Source organism: Pleuronectes platessa, chromosome 18 (assembly GCF_947347685.1).
Source record: "Pleuronectes platessa chromosome 18, fPlePla1.1, whole genome shotgun sequence".
NCBI classification, from domain to species: domain Eukaryota; kingdom Metazoa; phylum Chordata; class Actinopteri; order Pleuronectiformes; family Pleuronectidae; genus Pleuronectes; species Pleuronectes platessa.
In genome coordinates, this window is record NC_070643.1 from 12816028 (window position 1) to 12831791 (window position 15764).

General features: G+C 42.4%; 1 protein-coding gene across 2 annotated transcripts in view; it reads left to right on the plus strand.

Annotated features, from left to right (window-relative positions):
• Nucleotides 1–15764, plus strand: part of elmo1 (engulfment and cell motility 1 (ced-12 homolog, C. elegans)) — a 107932-nt gene that overhangs the window by 40082 nt on the left and 52086 nt on the right. For both annotated transcript variants that reach the window (XM_053446131.1, XM_053446130.1), the window contains exons 2-11: nucleotides 2029–2192; nucleotides 7095–7135; nucleotides 7319–7391; nucleotides 7485–7535; nucleotides 7612–7781; nucleotides 10636–10671; nucleotides 12384–12483; nucleotides 13186–13337; nucleotides 13501–13579; nucleotides 15497–15547. In XM_053446131.1, coding sequence (XP_053302106.1) covers nucleotides 2115–2192; nucleotides 7095–7135; nucleotides 7319–7391; nucleotides 7485–7535; nucleotides 7612–7781; nucleotides 10636–10671; nucleotides 12384–12483; nucleotides 13186–13337; nucleotides 13501–13579; nucleotides 15497–15547 — 831 coding nt within the window. In that variant the 5' untranslated portion in view covers nucleotides 2029–2114. The remainder of the gene's footprint in view (nucleotides 1–2028; nucleotides 2193–7094; nucleotides 7136–7318; nucleotides 7392–7484; nucleotides 7536–7611; nucleotides 7782–10635; nucleotides 10672–12383; nucleotides 12484–13185; nucleotides 13338–13500; nucleotides 13580–15496; nucleotides 15548–15764) is intronic.

Below are 15764 nucleotides of genomic sequence, written 5' to 3' on the forward strand. Positions count from 1 at the left end.
TATTGAAGCCTCCCTCAGTCAGTTTCGGGGACATCGATGCTATATTTTCCATTTCATAACTGTGCAGTGGTGGGTTTCATTAGACCCCTGCAGGCACACAAAGGTGCCTTTAACCAGATACCCCCCTGTGTGGGTTAGAGTCACTCTGATTCGGTAAGTTTTTTTGCCATCACATCCAGCTGGCTTATCTCAGAAAGCCACAAGGTTTCAGGTCAATCCAGCTGCCTGTTCCTCTGTCAGATATCATGCTTTTTTTGTGCTCTCTCAGGAGTCCTCTGCATAGGGACCTGAGCCGGGGAGGAGCCACCCAGGATTACGAGCTCAGTTCAGTGTAGTTACATGTGTGTGCGTGTGTGTGTTCACATGAAAGAGGCTTGAGTGCTACAGAACTCGTTGCTATCTGTATCAACCACGGTGCATGTGGTTGAAAATACAGATTCAGGGTCTTTGTGAGTGCTTCAGTTGTGTGTATCTCATTAAAAGAAATAGAAAATGACAGTTTTAGGTACTTAGGTTGTGATTATTTTTTATTTTGTTGATGTGCAACATCTATTCCACTTTTCCTGGTCAAAGTTGTTTTCTCTGGTATTTTCCCCTCACCCTATAGCTGAGGATAAAGGACAGTGGATGTCCTACTTGTTCAAACATTAAACTTCATAAGGAAAACTAAGGCTATAAAATCAAATTAGTGCTTTGATATTAGTGCTTAATTTCTGGGCCTGGGTATAATAATAATAATAATAATACTTTAATATATATAGCACCATTAAATACAGCCATTCTTCATGAAGAGGACAAATAAACAAGGATACAAAACCTCAAAGACAAGAAGTAAAGAAAAAGTTAAAAGAACGTAGGACTTAGGAGGCCCACACAGTAGTTTGTCTCCAAATTAAAGCCATAAATACCAGGGTGATGTCATTGACCGATTTCCTCAGATAGATTAAAATATTTCAGATTCACAGATTGTGTTTTGATGGATGTTTGTGTTCCTCGTGACGGATAAACCGACCTTAATGTGTAAATCTTTGTGGAATGCCGCTTTATTCCACCGACTGGAGGGAAATTCTCTGGACTGACGGCTAAAGCTTCTGCTGCTGTACCTTGCATGCTCACCTGCTATTGTGACATAAGTGCTGCTGCATCTCATGAATGAGAGAGAGCTGCTTTGTGTGTTCAAATGTCACAACTCGTACAAAAAACTACTTGGTGCCAGAGCGTCTGTAGTGTTGAAGTTGTAGGAAGACGCTGCTGGGTGATTTGTGTGACTTGCGACTGCATTTAAATGACTGAACCCGACTGAACAGCGTACATTCTTAAAAACATAATGACTTTCCATCAACCCACTTACCTGCTGTGACCTCATTAGCAGATAATCTCCAATTTGAATCAATTTATTGAATTATCTGGCCCAGCAGCACGTGCAACTGCTCTGCGTGTCAACAACTACAAATTAAATTTGGGCAACGGCTGCAAATAAAATGGATCTCCGTGAACAAATAGCAAAAATAAACAGTATCTCCACTTGAGCTGGTATAAGTGGTGTTCGCTGGAATTTGCATGAAGAGCTAAGTTTTTAGGGTCAACAGGAGAGAGTGTTTAAGCTGTGGGCGACTGCTGTGGTTATACAGACATCTGGCATTGTAGCCTGACCTCAGATATTTTCGAGGTGCAAAAATATATGAGTGCAGAGTGTACATCTCTATAAATAACAGTAAACCAGTTTAAGTAGGTTGACTCATTTCCTCTTAACCCTTAAATGATATATGAGGGTGAGTAATTGGTTTGAGCTGCTGACTTTAGTTTCGGCTGGAGTTATCAGTAGTTTATTAAACGTCCCCCGAGAGCTGTGCAGAACTCGGCTCTGCCCCCTTTTCACCTTTTCTCTTTAGTCTTGAATAATATTCTTAAAATGTTAAAGGAAGCTAAGACCCAGATCTTTACTAATGTCTGTTCCATTTGTCTCCCCCCTTTTCCCCTTTCATTCCTCCGTCCATCCTCCTTTTTCCCTTCACTCCTGTCCTGCAGGTTTGGATGAGCCTCCTCCAGTGGTGGTGACAGAGGTGTGAGGCAGCGAGACGTACAGCGCCTCCCCCCACCCCCCCCCGGCAGCCATGCCGCCGCCGGCAGACATCGTGAAGGTGGCCATTGAGTGGCCGGGGGCCTTCCCCAAGCTCATGGAGATAGACCAGGTAGGTCTCTGAGGACCAAACACCAAAAAAATACCTATTGCCAGCACACAATGAGTTGAATATGACAAACATTACTGTGTCTCTCTTCAAGCTGAAGGCTCTGGACATTAATTAGACCTAAAAACTTTGGCGTGTTTATGTAGGTCACAGATCTAAACTCACTCTTTTAATGGCTTCGGCTTCATGGAAATGTTGGAAAACACAATTAGATTCGATAAGGAATTCAGCACTGGATTTGATTGAATCCCATCAAACTACCTCATGGCAGCATAACAAATTCCTATCATATTCCAGTAATTTACACAATATGTTTACTGAAATTGATGATCAAGATGCATGACATGAATATCAGATTTTCTACTTCAGCCCCGGACCCAATAATACGGCTTCAAATGCTGGACCCTGAGCCAACCACGTTCTTTCCACAAGACTGAACTGTTTTAAAAAACTCTCCAACACCTGCTTTCATCTGGTTGTTGTCTACAACGTGAATGGTAACAATCAGCATTCACTCCCGGGTCAGAATCTTTAGTAGACAGAGCTTTTTATCGGCTCCAGTCGGCGTCGATGGAAACTTGACACCAAGGTGAATGCGCTAAGTTGAGGTGAGAGTGCACTTTTTTCCCCGGACGCACCAGGAAAAGAAAAAAACAACTCTATTTTCAGAAATGAGTCGATTGCGTCTTTGCATCTTTCCCCGCTTTTAAAAAACCTCGATATTCACACTAATACTGGTGTAAAGGAGTTGTCATCACTCTTCTAACATAGACACAACCCTCTCTCTTCCCAAACAAGTACGGTATATGTCACACACACACACACCCTCCTGTTTGTAATGGTACGGGCCGGGGGCGAGTAACACTGTTCTGATTCCCCGATCTGTGGCTTTTAGAAGAGAGGACAGTGCGTTTCAGATCAATATGAATCCACAGGAAAAGGTGATAACTGTGGGTCAGTGAACGTCTGGGTCTAACTAACACTGGATGACATTCTAATAAAAAAGAATTAGCCCAAACAATGATGAGCCAGCCTCGTGTGTGTGTGAGGTGGGATAATCTGTTTACTGTTGCGTGGTTTGATACAGTGTGTGTGCGCGTGTGTGTGTGCGCGTGTGTGTGTGTGCGTGACTCATGGATGGACTAATGATTGTACAAGCTATGAGTCACCGTGGCAACTGGAGCCATGATTGCCCTTCTCAATGGATGAACCACTGAATGAAACGCTGAGCACCAGAGGACATGTGCTTCTGGGTTTTCTGTAAACACTGGAGTGTAGATTTTTGGGATGTAGTTTGTGTATTCAATGCCTCTTGCAATAGTAAAACGTCTTCACTTCTTTAAACCCACCTCTCCTCCTCTCCTTCCTCCGCTCTTCTCTAATTGTCTCCCCCCATCATCCTGTCCTCTTCCTCTTGTTTCTCCTATCTGTCGCCTCCTCCTCCTCTGCCCTCTTTGCTTTCGCTCTCGTTCTCCCCCCCTCACTCCTCCTCCCCGTCTTTTGTTGTATCTGTGAAACTTGCCCTGTGCCTCCTCCTCCTCTCTTGTTCTCCGCCATCAAATCCCCACCACCTCCTCGTCCTCCTCCTCGTCCTCCTCCTCCTCCTCCTCCTCCACCCCTCCTCCTCCCTCTTCATCTCCTCTGTACAATAGGCCCTGCAGCAGCATATGGCTGTCTGAGTCATGCGATAGGTAGTGGGCTCCGGCTCCTCTCGCTGTCTTGAGACCCAGAGAAAGCGTGTGTGTGTGTGTGTTTGCAAGAATATCAATTTGTGTGTGTATTTTTTGTTTGTTTACGAGGGTGTGTGGGTGTGTTTGTGTGGCAACATGCATACTTGTTACTATTAAAGTGTGCGTGTGCTTCTTTGCTGACAGCTGTGTATATGTGTACTTGTGCCCATTTGTATATGGCTATCTGTGTGTGTATTTTTGTGCGTGCGTTCCTCGTTGCCGCGTTGTGTTAAGATGCAGCTATTTCCCTCCGTGTTTGTGTATCTGCATAAATCGCACGCCGATTTCTCTCTTTCTAAACATCCTCTGTGCCTTATAGGCACACAAGTACAAGATCTGTGCAGTGTGCTGTGTAAATTGGCACGAGCGCAGACAATTACAATAAGAGCTTTAGTTTTGTTGGTTGTCAGAAATGCAATAACAGGGGAGGACAAGGTGTGTGTGTGTGTGGGGGTGTGGGGGTGTGGCACGAGGATTTCAGCAGAAACAAACAGAAATCAAACGGAAGGTCTATTGTAAAGCAGCAGTTAGGCAATAGATGGATTTGTCATTATACACTTAAATGGTTGTAGAGATATCTGACTATGGTCTATTACAAACACATTCTTAGATCCTGCATTAAACGTTTTTTGGCCTCTTGCAGCCGTGGAAACGAGATTGTAAATGCAACACTGACATATCGACTTTTGAGATGATTCGTTGATAAAGCAAACTTAACAGAAAGTTACATTTTTATCCATGTTGATATTAGTCCATTACTCCCCCCTGAGGTTCATATCTGGCTCTATGTCTGATAAATGCTCCACTGTGTTACCAGCTCATCTTAACTTTGTCTGTAGTACCGAGGTGTACAGGTCTTTAATTGGAATCATCTATAAGAGAGTTTGAACTTTGGTAAAATCTGGCTCTATAAGCATAATTCAGAAGTAAGTAACCATCTTTGAAAAAAACCAACAGTTTGCAAGTGGAGCACTTAATGTAATAATAATAACACATAATAACAGAAATTAAATGGGTCTTTCTTTCCCCATTATAAACCAAAGGTTTGCACTTGTAAAATAGAAGCCAGACGCTTTGTTTCTTTCAGAAAATGTCAACTTATATTTACCATTTTTTCCCTTTCATATTAGATCTAAATTAGCTGATTAAATGGCAGAATTAAGGGAGCAGAAAATATCATAACTTTTAAAAAAATTGCACATGTAGTAAAAGATTATTACCTTTTTATATTATTAGTTAAAGCTCCACATGTTTAAATGTATTAGTTTATTAATAATACATGTCCAAAGTGGATGATGCTTTGATGAAAGGAGGAATGGCTCAGAGCAAGGCACTAGGGGTTTCATATCCTTTTAAGATATTGCAGAGCTTTAACTGTTTCTTTGATGGGTTGAGAATATTAATAGTTTCCTCATGAAAACGAAAGAAAGAAATATGAAACATTTAGAGTTAAATCTGGGGTTTTCAAGTGGTATTCAGGCTCTTGAATGTTTGTAAGATAGCGTGTGATGCTGAATCAGTATATTTTTCTTATATATAGCATATCATATATGTTTTTTCCATTTCGCGCCTTTTTGAAACTCATAGAAGATGTTTCGCACATTATATATACATACACACATTTTTAAAGTTCCTCATTTTCCTCCACTCCTCTTTCTCTTTGTTCTCCGCTCTCCTGCCCCCTCCACTCGTCCTCTCCCTGTTTGCGCTGTTGCTTTTCTTTCATCTTATGTCATTTTCTTTATTTTTCACTGTTTAATCTTTTGTTCCCTCTTTTGTTCTCATATCAGCCCACCTTCCTTCTCTGTCACCCCCTGTCTTTCCCTCCCTGTCATACAACACCCCCCCCCCCCCCCCCCCCCATCCTGCCACCATAACTTCTCTCTGTAAATCCTCCTCACCACGGCTTGTGCTCTTTGAAGCAGCCTCTCTCTCTCTCTTCTGCTCTGACTGCAGGAAAGTAGTGATAGAGAGCCGTCATATAAACCGCAATGCTCTGTACAATGTTAGAGATGCTCGCCAAATTGCTGTCTGTGCATGTGCACAGTTAGAACTGTGTGGTTTTATGCACATGCCGGTGCCTGTGTGCTATGAAAAGACTGTGGGGTTCAGTCCGGCTCTAAACTGGATTTGTGGATAAGACTCCTGAGCCAGTAAGTGGAGGAACACTGGTGAAAGAACAGTTGTTTTTTTAGACTTTTAAAACAACTATACTTCAAATGGATACTCTTGATTAGTGGTTTGGGGCATCAGAGATCAGGAAAACCTGACTTTGGTCTCTATCATAGTTCTAGTTCCGAAAATGCATTTGTTTATGTCCCATAATGCAACTGAAACACATTCATCAGGCCCTTCCTGCCTAATGTGTTAACACCTTAACTCCTCACCTCCTCACATTGGGAATCCTCCTCTAAAGCCCCAGTAGACATGTTCCCATTGTTTTCACAGCCTGAATATTCTCTGTCTGAGTAAACTGACCTTCACATTTAAAATAGGAAGGAGAGTCCCTTTAAAGAAAAATATCAATGTCCTTCATTCAGAATTTCACACGAGCAAAAGCACAGACTTGCAAAAGCAAGATGTATTTTTAGTGTCGAAGGAAAATGGAGCATTATGTCGACAATTCATGACACTCTTTTTATTAATGCATTAACATTGCAACATAATGTAACGGTTATAGACGGTCAGTATCAAGTGTTGGGCATTTAATGGGCAAATTGGTTCATCCACTTATTTGATCATTTAATGACATATTTCATAAAACTTTTGATTTCATTTTAGTTATTAAACATTGAGCTTGTTTCATATATACTGTTATGTGAAAAGAAACTGCAATTCTATGCTAATTTTGTAGTGCAGAGTAAGATTAACGATATATTACTATATAAATATAAATGCTATAAACAAAAGTTCCGCTTCCGCCACAGAATATCAGTGTAACCGATGCAGAAATCGTTCCACGAACAGTAATAGTGAATGAAATGGTGCGACAGACACGGTCAGTGCTTCCACATCAGCAGTTGTACAGTAAGATAAATACAGGCTCCTGCAGAACAGTGCCTCATTGTGTCAGTCCAGTAATATAAAATGATTGCAGCTCACTCTTGAGTTGACTGTTGTTTTAGGAACTTGACTTTGGACCCTGGACTAAATGCAGGTTTGCCTTTCTCCACAGAAAAAGCCTCTCTCAGCCATCATTAAAGAAGTGTGTGAAGGGTGAGTCTGCATTTTCTGTTTCCAGTGTGTGTGTGTGTGTGTTTGTGTACATTAATTAAAGAATAATACTTCCTGCAAAAGTCACCCTCCATCTCTTATCTGTGCTTTAATCTTGCTAGCTGTATTTTACAGAAGACGTTTCCACAAGCAATGAAATCTTTTCTCCCCATCCAATGCCTTTAGGTGGTCCTTGGGGAACCATGAAAACTTTGCTCTGCAGATCGCTGACGCAACAAATTTTTACATCACAGAAAAGGTTTGCCTTTGTGCTTTTCCTCCAGACAAGTCAAATACGTTCCTTAAAAACTTCCTTTCCAACTTCTGCTTTTGTCTTCATAACCCTCCACAGAATCGCAATGACATCAAGAACGGCTCAATCCTGCGCTTGACCACCTCTCCTGTAAGTTCTCTTCCTTTTATATGAAAAGACCTTCAGGCTGAATGCACAGATAAAGATAAAGGTCCTTCCTCTCCAGTACCAGACAGCTGTCCAGCTCCATGAGCGGATCCAGTCGTCCAGCATGGACGCCAAGCTGGAGTCTCTGAAGGACCTGGCCAACGCGTCCCGTGACATCACCTTCGCCCAGGAGTTCATCAACCTGGACGGCATCTCCCTGCTCACACAGATGGTGGAGAGTGGGACTGAGTAAGTCATCTGTCCGTCCATTTCCTCTCATCTCCATCTCTGCAGTGTTGTCCACCTTTTCTGATTAACCAGGGATTTGTTACAGTGATGCGTCTTTACACGACCCGGGTGCATTATAGGTTTAACTGATCAGGTTGAGCTTTGACCATATTCTGTGGACATTGCACTGTGCATTCTGAAGTTCAGTCTAATCATTTTTATGTTCTTATATTCTTCATGTTTCTTATACAAGGTCAGACTTTCAAAGTCATTAGAGCTGCAGATTAACATAGCAATTTGCGACTCCCATTCGAACACCAATGATGGCTAGATTTGTTTTGTCTAGCTCTAAAACAATTTATAAGCTAGCTTGGTAATGAAGTGTGGCAGGAAAAAGTATTCAGTTTCCAATCGAAATATTTCCCAAACAATTTGTCCAATAAAACACAAGTAGCTTGACCCAACAAACCACAGATTGTTCTGTCTCCATGTAGAATGTGTGTGACTGGACAGTTTAATGTGTCTGCGCCAAAGCTACAGTGGATCCACAGTTCTACCTTTAAACCCTCTATCACACTAAAGATGTCATCCATGAGTATAACGGCCCAAAAGAGAAGAACCAGCTTTTATTATAGACGTAGAACATGCCCATGGGCTCCTACTCGTCTTCTTTGTTGACCGTGACACTGATATTACAGTAAACTGAGAAGAGAGCTCTGCACTGGTCTCTGTCTGTTCAGTGTCTGTGCACGCGTCTTTGTGTCTTTGTGTGTGTGTGTGTGTGCGTGTGCGTGTTCGTGTGTGTGTATGTGTATGTTGACGGGGGTGGAGGTCCCTTGAGACCGTCTCATCCGAAGGTTACAGCGAGGACATTTTTCGCTGAGGTGGAATTTCTCAGCCATGATGCCAGGGGGAAGTGTGTGTGTGTCTGTGTGCCTGCCAGGAGCATTCTGTGTAAATGCAAGGTGCCGGCCAGCCAGAGCTAAACCCAGATGAGAGCTGCTGTGGGAGTGTAAAAACGCACACACACACACACACACAACACACAAGCACATGCACACACACGGTTCAAACTGGCAGGGAGGGCAGCAGCCGCCTGGGTCGCTCGCCTTTTCTGCCTCATGCAATTCTCATTATTCATCCTTTTTCCCAGTGAAAGAAAAGATGGATTGAAGTCATTTGCATAACAACTTGGCTCCGAAACCACACACTGACACAAGGTCAAGGGGTCAGTAAGAACACCCAAAACGCTTCACACAGCCACACATCGATAGACTTAACGTGCACAGTGTCTTATTCTGCGTCTCTTATAAAGTTTCACAGCCCCCCCCCCCAGGTATTTAAAATATCTTGCTCAGCAGAAACCACGTCTCCTGTTTCTGCGTATTATCAGACGACACCTCTAGCATAACGCTCACTTCTACCATTTTGAAGCAAGTCATTTAAGCCTCTTCTCCGTTTCTGCATGTAAGAAATGAGCAGATATTTGACCCAGTTTGATCTCCCAGTGAGGTGCCATCCCAGCAGCGCCGGTGTTGACTCCACTCGGCTCTCGGCTCTTTCGTTAAATGTGGTTTTATGTAAATTGCCGTTGCATCGGTTATTCAGGGCTGGAGAGTTTAAAAGTGTGTGTCCGTGCGTAGGTGCACAAGTGTGTGTGTGTGTGTGTTAAATAGAGATATCAGTGTCTGACACGTACACACACACACTCATTACTTTGCCTGACAACCAACCTGGTGAGCGGTGACTGTTCAAGAGGCTTGCTGCTGACGACTCTCTGTGATTCAATGCCTCTGCCAGAGATTCTGTATTCATGTGGAACTCAGTTCTGCGTTTCCTGCCAACACCAGCCCCACAAGGCGAAGGCAGATACCGCCCTCTATTGACTAAAATATGAAACCACTGTTGAGATTGCGTCGTGTAGGTTCAACCAGCTTCTTCTTTTTTCTTTTTTTTTAGATTATTAAAAACAATATGAAACTGCATTTTAAAATAACAAATAACAAATAACAGTGTTTAAATGAAAGCCTTATGTAAACTTTCGGTCGCCTGATGAACAGAAATTCACACAATAGCATTAAAGTTATTGGATGACTAATTGTATAAACTTTAAAGCCCATTCATCAATTGGAAATTCTATATAATTCTATATATATAGATATATGTCTATATATCAGTATAATAATATATCAATATAATAATTATATAGAATTTCCAATTACTAATGGGCTCTAAAGTCTATGTATAAGCATATATATCTTGTCTGTATAAATACCTGTTTAATACAAGCAGGTTTAAATGTACTTTTACTTTGTGTTTAATATGGGGGAGACCACTCTACCCCATATGGACACCTTGGCCTAGGGGGTAGAGTGGTCGTTCTCCAACAATACGGTTGGGGGTTTAATCCCCACTCTGCCATAAAAAATCTATTGTATGTATTTAATCAGAAATCCAGTCCGGCCACTCATCAGAACTATTCTGCACCTAGCAAGTCTGTTAACACAAGGAAAAAAAACACAACATAAAATCCAACATTAAATAAAAAATATATAATAAAAAAATTCAACGAACTGCGCGGGAGCTGCGCAGTTCGTATAACAAAGTATAACAAAGTATAACAAAAAGCCAATTCATTTGCCCCTGAAAAAAATAAAATAATAATAAGCAGGATTGCTCAACCCTTGAAAGTAAATTGAACTTATGTCCTATTTGTACACTAAGAAATAATGTATTTATGATGCAAGATGAAATTAATTTTTTACCTTATCAACTGGCTGTGATGTGTGTTGTTCCCTGCTCTGTGCTGACACCTAAAGGTCGTCGGTTGTTATATTTCCCAACTGTGACGCCAAAGTTTCTCGAATCTTTTCAGGCGCTATCAGAAACTACAGAAGATAATGAAGCCATGGTAAGGCTCCCCCCCCCCCCCCCCCCCCCCCCCCCCCACCACATACCCCAACCCTCCGGCCGGGTAACGTCATTGCCTCTCTGCTCTTCCTAACCTGCTGACCGAGTCTGCATGATTAAGACTTTGGCCCCACTACCTTATGGGAAATTATTTCTACTTGTATACCACAGCCACTTAAAGGCTCCAATGACAGAATCTGTGTGGGACTTTTTTGTTTTTTTTGCATGTGGTTGTGGGGCAACAGAATCAGTCGACCTCTTTAATATCTAACTAAACTTATAGAAGACTAAGATTTATTGATAAAAAAAAAAATCTACTAAGAATTAATTAAGAAAACTCATTGAAGTCGATGAAATGTTGTTTTTGCAAGTAAAATTTAAGGTGCAGCATGACTTTTAGTGTAAGTCAATGCTTACTGTGAAATAAATCTTGGTTTTCTTTACAACGCGGTGCTCGGGGGTTGAGGGCATTTTTCTCTGGGGCTCACTGTGAGCCAGTTTTTCCCTCTTCATCATTACGAGCTGATGGAAAGTCAGCAAACCATCAAGGTTCTCTTTTCTCCATCTGCCTTTAATGATCTATCCACTAATATCAGTGTTCTGCTCTTTCATGTAGAGTCCAGTAGTTTAACCCCAGTGTATCACCTTAGTGCCCAGTGCCATCTGCAAAAGCCTCTTCGTCCTTCAGCTGTCAGTTACTAATTGTCCATTTGACTGTTTACTAATCACCTCCCACGCGGCACACTTACCAATGATGCTCTCTGTCGATCTATATGTGGCAATACTAGGTCACGTTCAAGAAGATTTTAATTTTCAGCGTTAGTGGTAAAATGCATCAATTGATAAAATTTCCGAATTAAGTTTTTATATTTTTTTTAGGATGCACGGTTTTTGTCATAAACTTTTTATTGTGGTTAGATTATAGCAAGTTATACAATTTAACTAAAACAGTAACAACATGAATCAATCTCAAACACATACACACTTCAGCACAAGTTGAAAACACAGTTCTGCAATTCCAAACTTGAGCAGTAGGTGTCAGTGTTGTTAAACCAATCCATCAAGTCAGTCGACAAATTTGCATTAACGGAGCAGTTTTCAACACGTCAGCTAGAATAACTTTTACTTTTAGATTTTTTTTAACACAACCTGTCTGCCAGTGAAAAACTTTTTATATTTGTTGCCGGTTCCTCCATTTTTCATTAAGTATTTCCCGCTGTAATATGTCTTGGATGTAACAGACATTTAATAATGCGTTCCCTGCTTTGGCCTCCTGCGACTCCCTGCGGCGTGATTTATTTCTCCCTGTATTTGTGTAACTGCATGACTTCATTCTGTAATATAGCTTTCTGGTCCTGATTGAACGCCACCCTGTGCTGCCCGGCTCCTGCTGGCCCCCTGCAGGCCCCTGCTGTTTCCACGAGGACAGTCTGTCTGCGCTGCATCACAAACCTTCTCCCCCCATTTTCTTGCTCTCTCCCTGTCTGTTTGGGTTTCTTTCTCTTCAGCGAGCCTGGTCGCAGCATTGAACTTCTGTTGTTTTTGTCCTCTCTCCTCTTCCTCTCCTCCACCACCTCTCTCTTTGTCTCTCGCTGATCGCTCGTTCCTCGTTATGTTCCCGGCCATCTGGGCTTTGCTGCTATACACTGCTCCAGGCCATCTGCTACAGAGAAGTTTCCTATGGTTTGTGTGTGTCCCTGTGTCGTCTCGTAGTTTTGGCGACCTGCTGTCCTTCACTCTGACGGCCTTTGTGGAGCTGATGGACCATGGCATCGTCTCCTGGGACACGTTCTCAGTGGCCTTCATCAAGAAGGTCAGCCAGGGAAATGACTCATTCAGTAACAGGGCTGGGGTTCGAGACGGACATAATGCTGCTGTTCAATTACACTATACTGGCTGAAAATGATTGATTTAACACACACACATGTTGGTTTTGACGCCGTCTATAATAAAGGCTCCCATGTCATTTCACATTACAAGGTGTGTACGTGTGTAATCGTTACATCGACGTATAAATGACAATAGAGGCATCGGCAGTATATTAACACAATTGAAGTGTTCTTTACAACCCATCAGCTAAATGGAGATCTTGCAGTCATATTATCTCAAATTAATAATGCACAACACACAAGCCATTACAGTTGACTTTGTTTAGTTTTGCATGGTTTCCCCCTAGAGCTGCAGGATGAGGCCAAACAGTATATCACGATTAAAATGTTCATATCCGGCGCTATCGATAGTTATCACGATAAATAGTCTGTATTATTTCTATTGATGAAGTCTATATTGCGATGATATTGTTTATTACCCAGACTGTTATTCCATTAGATTTCAGAACATGCTACAAGCACAAATCCAAAATGTACTTATAATGTGCATTTCCAGGCTCCCAAAGTATTTTATCTGTCCCCTGTTGTACTATCACATCTCTGTGTCTCCAAAGCATTACTGCTGATAAATGATTCAGACCTCTCTGCCGTCTCCCTTCATCTCTCCTGCACCGTCCCTTCTGCAGATTGCCGGCTACGTGAACAAGTCGGCGATGGACACGGCCGTGCTGCAGCGCTCCCTGGCCATCCTGGAGTCCATGGTGCTCAACAGTCAGGACCTTTACCACAAGGTGGCGCAGGAGATCACCATCGGACAGCTCATCCCACACCTTCAGGGGTAAGAGGGTGGATCGGTGGACTGCGTGAAGTTGATTCACTTATTGTAATTTATCAGCGTCATTCCCACAGGGATGAGTGCATTTGAAACCACTTGGGCTGACAATAATGAATTGCTTGTTTTCGTAATTAATTCTCCTAATTGTGCTGCTGTTTAATTACAGGACTGATCAGGACATACAGACCTACACCATCGCTGTCATCAACGCTCTGTTCCTCAAGGCTCCTGAGGAGAAGAGACAGGTGAGACCCCCGTGTGCACACGCATCATTCTCACACTATACTGACTGTGTGTGTCAGTTCATGATGCAGCGAGCTGTACTTCACTTTATCATCAGCGTTTTGTACTGTTACAGAGTACCTACCATGTGTGTGTGTGTGTGTGTGTGTGTGTGTGTGTGTCTGTAACACACTCGCAGTGCAGTGCAACAGTAACATCTAGCAGTGAAGCACCGATAAAAGCACCACTCATCTTTCTTTCCTCTCCCCTCTGCAGAAGTGATGTTTTAGCTCCACCATGCTCTCATTCCTCCACTCATCTCCCCTTCCTCTCTCTCTCTCTCTCTCTCTGCCGCTCCCTCACCGATGTCACATGCCCTGTAGCTAATCACATAATTTCTTGCCTCGGCACCGTCGGGTCCAGGGATGTGCCTCGGCATTAATAATGAATGGGCCAACCCACAGTATTTGTCCCATGCAGCATACAAAGCTGCAAGGACATGGTATGCAGAAATAAGCGACAACGCACCAGTGCATACAAATTGAACACACACTGTGAAATTAACAATTTGACAAAGGTCAGATCAGAATCATGAGGTTGGCTGGATTCAACTTTATTAGGTTGTTTTATGTGACAGGTGAACAATTTCTTTCTCAAGTGCAGGGCTTTTGTTAAAATGTTTAACAGCTGTAACGACAGCTTGTTCTATTTCTGCAGTGAGGCAGTTTTACAATGAGATGCTGATCATGTCATGTTTATTTTTTATACAGAGACAGATTACAGAGGCCACATTTTAAATGGGAATACTGGTTTTCTTCATCCTGCAGCCCTGCGTTCATAAATGTCTGTGTGTAAATGAAGGGCACTCACAAAAGCTTTCAGAATCGTCCAGAAGATCATCTTTACCAGCAGCTGTCATACGGCAGCAGTGGCCACAATGAAATCTTATGGGGCAACTGCGAAAGTCCAGGAAATATCCTTTTTCAGTACTTTTTTCAAGTTGTTCTTCTGGGTCGTTGCTAAGAGTATGACACCACACAATTTGTGCTTTTTCATTGGTGAAATTCATGCACTGTCACAGTTCCCTCGTAAGATTACATCGCAGTTACCGCCATCATCTCCTGGCTGCCAGTGAAGGCCATCTACTGGACAGATTCCCAAAGTTTTTTTCTGAAAGTACCATGAAATGTACACACGCACGTTTATAAACATAGTACTGGAAAAATACCGGAATTCCCCTTTGAGGTCGGAGAAGCGAGTGACACCATCTTAGTTCTCAGATAGATGACATGTGTGTGTGTCTCAGCTAATATTATGGTCCCCCACTCTCTCTCTTTTCTGCTGACTCGGTTGCCCCTTCACCCCCACCCTCCTCCCTTCCTTCCAAAAGCTGCACCGCTGACAAATACTAGTTTTTTTCTTTTTTTTACCTCCTGTCAGAGTCGTTCTGTTCTTTTTTCCACATTCATTCACTCACCCTCTCTGTCTCTCTGTCTCTGACTTTGTTTCCTCACTGCACACGATATGGTAGTTTGATGAGCACATTGTGGACATCCTAAATTGTCCCCTGACAGTAAGTGCACCCTTGATTAGCACACTTTGTAGTTTGCACTGTAGATGTAGTTAATGCATTAAGTAATCTCCCCCCCCCCCCCCCTTCTTTTTAAGATTAAGTTCTCCTTTGGGATGGCTTCCTTATTATTTCAGGACCTGTCTCTGCAGACTCAGCCGTGTGCCGTGACTACTTTATTTTTGTTTTTTTTGCCCATATCCTTTTTTTTTTTTAACATAGAGAACCCCAGAAAAGACATTTATTGCTGATATATTGTTGTTTCTCACCATCCACCCCCCCCCTCACTCTCCAGCTAAATATATGTATATTTATTTATCTATATGTGAATTTGTATTCTTTTCTTCCCCTTTTCTTTCTCCCTCTACAGGAGATGGCCCATATTCTTGCCCAGAAACAGCTGCGCTCCATCATTCTCAGTGTAAGTGTAATAACTTCTCTTCCTCTCCAGTGTAAGTCTGTTGTCCTTCTGATGCCTTTTAGACCTGGTTGATACCAGGTCTAAAAGGCCTGGTGCTCGCCTTGATGATCAGCCCTGAGTACCTAAATTCCCCTGAGATCCAATCACTCAACCCTTATTTGTGGTTGGGGGGGGCTGCACGTGTGAACAGACAAACTTCACAAGAACCACTTCTAAT